The 10,813-nt window shown below is 37.8% G+C and overlaps 2 protein-coding genes across 2 annotated transcripts; both read left to right on the top strand.

The window, feature by feature from the left end:
- The first annotated feature begins 262 nt into the window (after positions 1–262).
- On the top strand, positions 263–1,243 carry LOC140065976 (olfactory receptor 1J2-like). The gene has a single exon (XM_072113538.1). It carries the CDS (start codon positions 263–265, stop codon positions 1,241–1,243), a length of 981 nt encoding a protein of 326 aa, XP_071969639.1.
- A 5,889-nt stretch (positions 1,244–7,132) lies between these two features.
- On the top strand, positions 7,133–8,083 carry LOC140065975 (olfactory receptor 6C3-like). Its single transcript, XM_072113537.1, has one exon. It carries the CDS (start codon positions 7,133–7,135, stop codon positions 8,081–8,083), a length of 951 nt encoding a protein of 316 aa, XP_071969638.1.
- Positions 8,084–10,813: the final 2,730 nt, after the last annotated feature.

The following is a 10,813-nucleotide window of genomic DNA, read 5'->3' as shown; positions in this document are numbered from 1 at the left end:
CAAATTCTGTACACAGGCTGGAAGAAATAAACCTGCAGGACAAAATTATTTGTGTTGCAGGTTTAAAATCTACAGCATATCAAATATTTCTGTGGATTTTGGTGCAACTCCTAAGCATTGTAAAACTTTTTAAACCATACGGTTTTTTTTATTTGCAGCAGAATTTACTGTATGTCCACAAACTAAAGGGTTTTATTGAGATGATAAGATCTGTCATTTACACTTCTTTTGATAGTCCACCTAGAACTTATGGTAGAACATCATGCCTTCTATGAACCAAACAAGAGTGAAAGAATTTATTCTAATGGGTTTTGGAAACCTCCACAGCTTCGGCGTTGTAGTCTTCATTCTCTTCCTGACCATCTTTATTTTGACAATTTTGGGAAATTTTATGCTTATTGTGCTTGTTTCAGTCAACACTAAGCTCCAGTCCCCCATGTATTACTTCCTTTGTCATCTTTCCGCTACTGACCTTGTGATTTCCTCAAACATTGTTCCCAACATGCTCGATGCTATTCTATTTGGAGAAAAGAAGATGACTTATGTTGGCTGCATCACTCAGTTATACTTCTATAGTGGTACAACCTTTAGCGAATGTTTTCTTCTGTCGATGATGTCCTATGATCGCTACCTGGCCATCTGCAACCCACTGAGATATTCTAGTATCATGGACTTAAAACTCCAGATCTTCCTTTCTCTATGGCCATGGTTGCTGGGTCTTACTGTTAATCTAGCAGGAGTCTTACCGGTAACAAACTTTGTTTTTTGTCATAACAATATCATAGACCATATATACTGTGATATTTATCCTCTCCAGAAGCTTTCCTGCTCAGACACTTCTGTTCTAGAACTGGAAGTCTTCCTGTTTTCCATGCCAATATTTATTATTCCCTGCAGTTTTATTATTGTAACCTATGTGTATATCTTCCGTACTATAATGAAGATTCCATCTACCACTGGCAAACACAAAGCCTTTTCTACCTGCAGTTCTCATCTTATTGTTGTATGTACATTTTATGGGACACTAATAGCTAAATACATGATCCCATCTGTAGGACATTCCTTGATTATTAATAAAAATGTTTCCATATTACATACCTTACTTACTCCCCTGTTTAACCCCATAATTTATAGCTTTAGAAACCAGGATATAAAGATAGCTTGCAGGAAACTATTTGCTCAATTAAAAGCTATGTGTAAGAATTTGGCTAACTGTGTGCCTAAGAACCTAAATGATGTATGATGTAACGCTAAGCCACAGTGCCATTAAGGATGTATAGAGAGCGCACACCGCTTGAGTCCTGTATATTTCTTTCTTGTGTTTGGTACATTTTGCAGCAAACACCCACTGCTAACAACCAGCACCAATTGGGTAGGTTAACTGCTTAAGTGTAGTGGCCAAATGCTGGCGACTCATTTAATCTGTCATATTAGCTCATACCATTGCCCTTCCATGAACAGTCCCTCTGTCATTTAACACAATGTGTAACAGTCTGCCTGAGCAGTACAATCCCCCTATGCTACAATACTAATGTTAGTCTGATCAGACCCTCTAGGGTTCAGGTACCCTAGGGGGCCTAAGAAATAATTATATATACAGCTCCTTATACAGCTCTAGACACATTTTAAAAAGTAAGGATTTTGAAAGGAGGGGATCAAAAATGTACATGCAAAGAAAAAAAAAATCTTGGTATGATGCAACAAGGGTAAGAGATTTTATTTTTTGTTAATCTCCACCTTTTGTTAATCCCACAATCTTTTGCTTTGCTCTCAGAACAGCTGTATACTATTTTGGAGTGATAAATGTTCCTTGTTTGTTTATTGATTAATAAAATATTTAAAGGTTTCATTGTCAATAAAGAAATATATGGCTTAGAATAATGATCTACCATTAGGTCTCAAGAAATGACTAAGTATATGACTTATTTAAACTCAATAAAAATTACAAAATTCAATCTCTGAGTCGTGACTAGAAAAAAAGTAGTAACCCTACAATAGTTTCTTTAGGGTACTAATGTTGTACAATGTTTAGAAGGAAAGACTTTGGCAATGATCTTAGGTTAAGAATTTATGCTGACCATCAATTTGCAAAGGGTTATAGAGCCAAAGAATTTGAAGTACAGCATTGTAAAGTTTGAAAAATTCAAAACTTTGGACAATTCCAGGAGTGGACATACCATCAACGTTATGCAGAATTATTTGGCAGTTTTCAGGCATGTAAAAAGCCCTGTTTCTGCAATTTTTTTGTCACCTTTTGCTCCTGATGCCACCTTTTACCGAATGTGAGTGTGATAGGGTGGGGATCAGGTGTAGGCTTGAAGGGAAAACTGGTGGAGACTATAGCTGAAGACAGTTTCATTCCTTTACCTTAGTATAATAAGGAAAAAAGGCCAGCAGGGCTCCAAAAGTAGTTATATTCATTAATGGTTAACTTTATTCAGCAGTCATATGATGCAACGTTTCGACCCACAGGTCTTCCTCAAGCATAGTGTATACATGGTAACATCAAACATATATACCCTCCATATTAGTGACATCACATCCTGATCACCTAATTTGCATAGTGACATCACATCATAGTCACCTAATTTGCATAATAAGCATAAATACTTTAGGTCATGTGTACAAATTAATACCATGAAACAATTCATTCTCAAATAACCTAGTAATGTTACCACAAACTGAACAAACTGCTTATCTTTTGTGACTATATCTGTTACCTAGGATCCATAAAAATTTGATGAACCCTCCTGGGAGACCTATTTTGGCTGGTACAGATTCCATTCTCTTCCCAATAGCAATATTTTTGGACAAGATTCTATGTAAGCGTTGGTTTCCTCCAGGTCTTCTGGTTTCCTCCCACACTCCAAAACATACTGTTTTAGTTGATTAGATTGTGAGCCCCATTGGGGACAGGTACTAATTTGGCTATCTTTGTGCAGCGCTGTGGAATCTGTGTGTGCTATATAAATAAAGGTATTATTATTATGTAAGGAAGCAATTAGTGCTTGATCATATGTAAAAAATACTACACACAAATTTTGCCTAGACATTCAACAATTATTCATACTCTACATGATAAATAGAGACTGTGAGTTTCCTTCTTATCATAACTGCTTGCACAGATCTTCTTCCTACTTAATTAATTATTCCATATGGTATATTTGATAACAGAGAAAAACCTCAAAATGCACTTTTTTCACCATTTCACCAAGCATAAAAAAATAGAAAATTATGAAAAGGTCATACTTGTTCGATATTGATATTAATTAAAACCTCAGCTTACACAGCTCCCTTCACCTGAATGTAAAAAAAAATGATATAAATTAAAATATTAGTGCGTCCGGCAAAAATTACACCTTGCATAGGTCTGTATGTCAAAGTTTGAAAAAGTTATTGGCCTCAGAATTTGTCAAAATGGCAAATATTTTTTTGTAGAAAGATTTACATTTTTTTTTTAAATCTGCTAAAGCCTAATAAAACCTTTATAAATGTTATATCCCTGTGATCATACTGACCCAGAAAATAAAGGGGAGGTGTCATTTGGAGTGCACAAAGAAAGACGTGAAATATAGCCCACAAGAAAACACTGCAAAAATGTTCAGGTTCAATGCACTTTGAATTTTTTTCAAGTTGTGTAGTACTTTGCATGGAATATTAAATTGAGTTACTAAAAAGTACAATTTGCCCCGAGATAACAAGCCCTCACACATCTCTGTATACGGAAAAATAAAAGAGTTATATCTTTTGGAATGAGGGGAGTAAAAAACAGAAATGCAAAAACGTAAAACCGCTGAGTACTGAAAGAGTTAAATTGTCCACAAAAAAAACAAATAACAAAAAAAACATAAACACAAAAACAAAAAACGCTGCGTATTGAAAGGGTTAAATTGCCCACAAATTATTACACAACGTAATTTATAACATTGTTAAGAACCATTTAATTCAACTGAATAAACAAAAAGCAATGAGATTTATTGATCACTTTTACTTTTTGGCCTCTGTTTTTATGAAACAAATAAAAACATGGTAGAATCTCTTGTGGTGTTTTTCAACTGAAATTGTATTTACCTAATTATCAGAATATTAAGAACAAAATGTTTTCTTACATCCCGAAAAAATTTACAATAGAAAGAGAGTTTCTAAACAATTACATCATAAAACTGAGAAAAAAAATGTATTCTTGTGGGTAATAAAATTAATAACATCCCTAGATAATCAGCTCAGCACACAACGATAAGAAAAGGATATAAAAGGTGATGAAATATTGTGGAGTTACACAGCAAGAACTGGAAATTATTCTCTATACATCAGCCATGGCTTATGAGGATTTATTCATGTACTGATTTTGCTTTCCTTGAACATGAAAGGTAATTATTTTTAGTTTGATGGAATAGAAAAAAAAACTTTCTGTTGTTTTTACTTAAAAATGTAACTCTCTTACTCAATTGTAATCTACATGGTTTCACAAAGTTAAACACAAAATCTTAAGCATTTAATCAAGGAAAAGTAACATTGGCAACAACTCCGTCATAATCATAATAAACAAAATTGAAAAAGTCAAAATTGCCATAAAAACACAATCTCATTTTAGTCAATCTAAAAAGCACATACATTTAACAAAGACTTAAATATAAACAGATAACTGTACTCATTGGTATATTGCACAAGCACAAAAGGAATACCATGTAATAATAATAATAATTCCTTTATTTATATAGCGCACACAGATTCCGCAGCGCTGCACAGAGCTTGTCACATCAGTCCCTAGTCCCTTTACAATGGTTTAACTGTACCACCAAATTCCATTAACATAAAGTAAAGGGACTGTTCCAAAAATATTTAATATTATTTTTTATTTATAGGGCACCATTAATTCCATGGAATTCCATTCCACAAGAAGTAAGGAATTCACATGCATTATATTAAGACAAGAACAAATTAATGAAATCTCATAAATAAGCTAAAGGTGTCCTGCAATTACTGTATTTTTTGGACTATAAGGCGCACAAAAAATCCTTTGATTTTCTAAGAAATCAAAGGTGCGCCTTATAGTCCAGTGCACCTTATATATGAACCGTACTGACAGACAACAGCTGCCTTGAACTGTGTACAGGTCTGCCACCTGCTGGTCATACATCCTTATAATCAGGTGCACCTTATAGTCCAGTGCGCCTTATATATGAATCTAGACAATTTAGCAGGCATTTAATGATGGTGCGCCTTAGACTCCGGTGCGCCTTATAGTCTGAAAAATACTGTAAGTACTGTTCTCACAAAAAATAAGCCCCATATGTCATAGTTGCCAAAAAAAAAAAATGTTGTATGGCCTTTAAAAAGTGCAAATCTGAATGGGGCTTCTTTCTTAAATGGCATGTGCACATAAGCAGTTGACCACCAAGTGTGGAGCATTGGCATACTCCGGAGAAAATGCTTTGGTATGTTAACCATTATGAATGTGTACATTTTTTGAAAAATACATTCATTTATCCAAGTAAAATTCACAATTTCAAAATTGCACCTCCATTTTGTGAAACACTTATAGGGTTAACAAAACCTTTTTTTTTACATATATTACAGGGGTTTAGTTTCTATGTTCACTTGAAAGCTGACCAGGTCCCTCAAAAGTCTTATTTTGAGTTTTTCATGAAAATGTGAAATATCGCACCTAAAGTTCTAAAGTCCTTATAACATCCTGCAAAAGTTAGAGGACACATAAAAAAAAAACATTTCAACATAAAGCAGACATTCAGGAAGTGTTATCAAGTTATTTTGGTGTTGATGATTATGTATCAGAAAAGTAGAAAATTATGACTTTTTGAAAATTTTCTGCAAATATTTTTTTTCTGGATATATGAAAGTGTTCCAAAATTATAATCGCTTGGTGATACAAGGCATAGACAAGTGAGACGTTGATAATTACATAATTTACCCCAAATGCATAATTATTTTCATTTAGTTTTATACTTATGTCAGGGTTCAGGAACCTTTTTGGCCAAGAGAGCCATGAACGCTACATATTTTAAAATGTTATTCCGCAAGAGCCGTACAATATGCACATGCCCCCAGTAGATAGGTAGTCCTAGTGTCACGGATTTCCCCTGCGATCTACATCTTGGATCACAGGCACACCCGTGCCCCTCTCTGTGGCGGCGCCCCTTTCCGTGCTCACTCACCTCTCCACATTCCTGCTCCCATTCCGGCAGGCCAGCACGCACTCCGGCGCCGGCATTCGGCGATTTAGAGGGACATCGCACCACTGATTGCCGCTAGCCACTTCCCGGGTTCCTGTAAAGACCCGTGGCTCCCAGCATCACCCCCCCCCCCCCCAGATCTTAGGGCTTCATGCCTATGAGGAAGCTTTCCACAGTGTTTCCTTCCCAAGTGTTGACCTCCCATTGTGACCCCGGACCTGTTCCTGATTCTGCTCCTTTGCTGCCAGCCCTGACCTCTTGCTCTGTCCCCGACCTCACATCATCGCCACTTGCCTTGACCGTCTGCCTGTTCATGACCACGAGACTGCCTAGTGATCCTGTACCTTGACCTCGGCTGACACCATGGACAAGTCGCGCCTGTGGAACGACCTGGTGGTACCACCCTGCAGCAAGACCATCCTGCTTTGCGGCGGGCTCTGGTGAAGACTGGGTGCCACTTAGATTCCGGTCCGGAATCTACTCCCAGTAGATAGATAGCAATAGCACATGCCCCCAAGTACACTCTTCTCTTTGACCCAGCCTTAGACGATGGCGGCAATGGCGTCCAGTGTCCACACACAGCAGCCATCACTATTTATTAAAGATCTGTCTGAGAGCCAGATGCAGCCAAAAAAAGAGCCACATCTGACTCCGGAGCCATAGGTTCCCTACCCCTGCTTTATGTCAACAGTTTAGAATTTAAAATTTTAGCACAGGTCTTAAATCTGTAGCATATCCATTATTGCTGTGGATTCTGCTGTAACTTTTATCCTTTACTAATCGAATATATTGTTTTCGGCTAGGTCTTGCTGCATAATGTGATATTCTGTATGTGTTTATAATAAAAAGGTTTTCTGGATTGATAAAATGTATTGATAATGCTTGTTGTTTTTGTCCACCTAGACCTTATCATATGTCAATGGCTTAAACATAAAATCATGTCTACAATGAATCAAACAAGATTGACAGAATTCATTTTATTGGGTTTCGGAAACCTCCACGGCTTTGGCATTGTAGTCTTCATTCTCTTCTTGATTATCTATATTTTTACAGTTATTGGAAATCTTATGCTCATAATCCTTGTTGCAGTCAACACTAAGCTCCAGTCCCCCATGTATTACTTCCTTTGTCATCTTTCCGTTTCTGACCTTGTAATTTCCACAGACGTTGTTCCCAACATGCTCGGTGCTATTCTATTTGGAGAAAAGAAGATGACTTACATTGGCTGCATCATCCAATTATACGTCTTCAGTGGTACAACATTTGCTGAATGTTTTCTACTGTCGGTGATGTCCTATGATCGATACTTGGCCATTTGCAATCCACTAAGATACTCTAGTATCATGGACTTCAAACATCAGGTATTTCTCTCAGTATGGCCTTGGTTACTTGGTCTTACTCTTAATCTTCCAGGAGTCTTACCTATATCAAACTTTGATTTTTGCCACAACAATGTTATTGACCATATCTTTTGTGATGTTTATCCTCTTCAGAAACTTTCCTGCTCAGACACTTCTGTTGTAGAACTGAGAGTCTTTCTGTTTTCAGTGCCACTATTCATCTTTCCTTGTGGTTTTATCATTGTAACCTATGTGTATATCTTCCGCACCATAGCAAAGATACCATCTACAATTGGAAAACAGAAAACCTTCTCTACCTGCAGTTCTCATCTCATTCTTGTGTGGATATATTATGGGACACTAACAGCTAAATACATGATCCCATCTGTAGGACATTCTTTGATGGGTAATAAAAATGTTTCCCTATTACACACCTTACTTACCCCCTTTTTTAACCCCATAATTTATAGTTTTAGAAACCAGGATATAAAAATAGCATTTAGAAAATTTCTTGCTCAGATAATAGTTATATATAAGAATTTGGCCTAGTTAAGTCCTTAAAGGGGTTGTGTCACCATTGCACATTGCTGTAATTGGGTCCAATGCATTGTTAAAAGTACTTTCACCATTTACACTTATTACAAAATCTGCAGGCTTACTGAGATAACTCCTTTTGTTCTGGTTGCTGGCGCCCCCCGGTGGTAGCTGTGTCCCGTCCTGAGCAACAGCTGATCTGGCCGATTTGGAGTCAGTCAGCTGTTCTCCACTACAGATCACTCCACGGGCTCACAGCTCCTCTGCACACTGAGAGGTCACCTGACACACTGCAGCCAATAGGAGGTGAGAGAGGAGGAGGGGCAGAGATTGTGCTGTGATGGCCACTGCTCACCAGCTACACAGGAGCCTACAGCAGCAGATACAAGGCAACTGCAGCCAGACATGTCTGCTCAGAGGAGTCCTCCCCTAACATGGATCATAGCAATATGGCAGCCCTTCCTCCCTCCACCATTAGTCAGGTCACACAGGAGCCTACAGCAGCAGATACAAGGTAACTGCAGACATACATGACTATCTGCTGCACAGAGGAGTCCCCCATAACATGGATCATAGCAATGCAGCAGCCCTCTCCTCCCTCCACCATTAGTCAGGTCACACAGGAGGCTGCAGAGATAACACAAGTAACAGGCTGAGCTCTGACCTCTCCTGATGCAGTCCTCCTCCTGTACTCTCCACCATTCACTGTCCCTCCATGTTACCCTGCTCTCCTGCAAAGGGGCCCCTGTGCCTGACTAGCAGGGAAGTAGCTAAACATCAGCAACATGTGAGAAGCTGTCATCTATCTATCTCCTATCTATCTATCTATCTATCTATCTAACTATCTATCTATCTATCACATATCTATCACATATCCATCTATCTCTCTCATATCTATCTATCTATCTATCTATCTATCTATCTATCTATCTATCTATCTATCTATCTATCACATATCTATCTATCTATCACATATCTATCTATCTCCTATCTATCTATCTATCACATATCTATCTATCTCCTATCTATCTATCTATCTATCTATCTATCTATCACATATCTATCTATCTATCACATATCTATCTATCTATCACATATCTATCTCTCTCCTATCTATCTCTCTATCTATCACATATCTATCACATATCCATCTATCTATCTATCTATCTCCTATCTATCTATCTATATATCTATCACATATCCATCTATCTATCTATCACATATCTATCTATCTCCTATCTATCTATCTATCTATCTATCTATCTATCTATCTATCTATCTATCTATCTATCACATATCTATCTATCTATCACATATCTATCTATCTCCTATCTATCTCTCTATCTATCACATATCTATCACATATCCATCTATCTATCTCATATCTATCTATCTCCTATCTATCTATCTATCTCTCTATATATCTATCACATATCCATCTATCTATCTATCACATATCCATCTATCTATCTATCACATATCTATCTATCTATCTATCTATCTCATATCTATCTATCTCATATCTATCTATCTATCTATCTCATATCTATCTATCTCATATCTATCTATCTCATATCTATCTATCTATCTATCTATCACATATCTATCTATCTAGTGATTTGGTTGCAATTCCTTACAAAATACACAGAAAGAGATTCAATCAACATGCAAAAATACAAAAGTTTATTAGTAAAAGTTATAAAAACAACTATTGCACCTAATTTTGTACAATCAATGCATACAAGAAGAGCAAAACAATGTATTCTCACAGCATCATGGTCGGTCAGGCGGACAGTAAAGTGTAAATATGTCGGAGGTCTAGAAAAATGCAGGGACTGCAAACTCCATGCGTATCCTCTCTTCAAAGTGACTTCCTCAGGGGTAAGTGGCACTTTGGAGTGACGATACACGTGGGGTTTGCCTCCCCTGCAACCAGCTAGACTTCCGCCATGCATGTCAGCCTGACCGACCATGATGCTGTGAGAATACATAGTACATGTGGACTATGTGCAGTGTCCTGTGTAGTGTGCAGGGGGCGCCAGATTCAGGATTTCTGGTGCACGTTCTTCATGAATCTGGTGCCCCCTGCACTGCTTTGACAGACTGCACCAACTTTTTTTGGTGCACTTTTAACATGGGGCGTGTGACACATTTCTATTGGACTTCTATTGGATCAGTAAATGCAGGGACTATTTGAGCACAGCAGGTGGAAGGAGACTCTGAAGGCTGAGCGCTCTGTAGCACTGAGTTGTGCAATAACTGCAGCTGTCAGTGCTGTGCATGTGCCTGGCCCCTCCCACATCTGCTTCTGTGTGGAACAGAGTAGAGGCTGAACAAGCATCATAATAACAAATAGAAAGGTATCTTTACTTCCAGGTAACCTTTACAAATAGATTTTTGAAATATTTTAACCTCTTTGACAGCTTTTTGTAGTCAATTGTTTCGTGGCATAACCCCTTTAAGGCCTTAGACCACATTTTTTGCTCTCAACTTAGCGGTGAGTCATAATTAGTCGTCAGTGGACCCAAATTTCAGTTTGGGTTTGTGGTTCTGGTCACCCCTGCATGACCCATATGTATTGTTGGATTGGCTTCTGAAGAGGCAATCAGGCAAATTTACACCCTAACTTTTAGCCGTGGCTATTATTGCCAAAGGGACAGCCCTGGCCAAACATAGACATGGCTAATTTTTAGTGGCATTAATTTGCCCGATTGGCTCTTTGGCAGCCAATCCGGCAATATGTCT

Source organism: Engystomops pustulosus, chromosome 6 (assembly GCF_040894005.1).
Source record: "Engystomops pustulosus chromosome 6, aEngPut4.maternal, whole genome shotgun sequence".
Classification (NCBI taxonomy): domain Eukaryota; kingdom Metazoa; phylum Chordata; class Amphibia; order Anura; family Leptodactylidae; genus Engystomops; species Engystomops pustulosus.
This window is presented reverse-complemented; position numbering and strand designations above follow the sequence as displayed.

What these genes read in the sequence shown, in the direction of transcription:
- LOC140065976 (XM_072113538.1), top strand. Translation starts at nt 263, where the DNA reads ATGCCTTCTATGAACCAAACAAGAGTGAAAGAATTTATTCTAATGGGT.
- LOC140065975 (XM_072113537.1), top strand. Translation starts at nt 7,133, where the DNA reads ATGTCTACAATGAATCAAACAAGATTGACAGAATTCATTTTATTGGGT.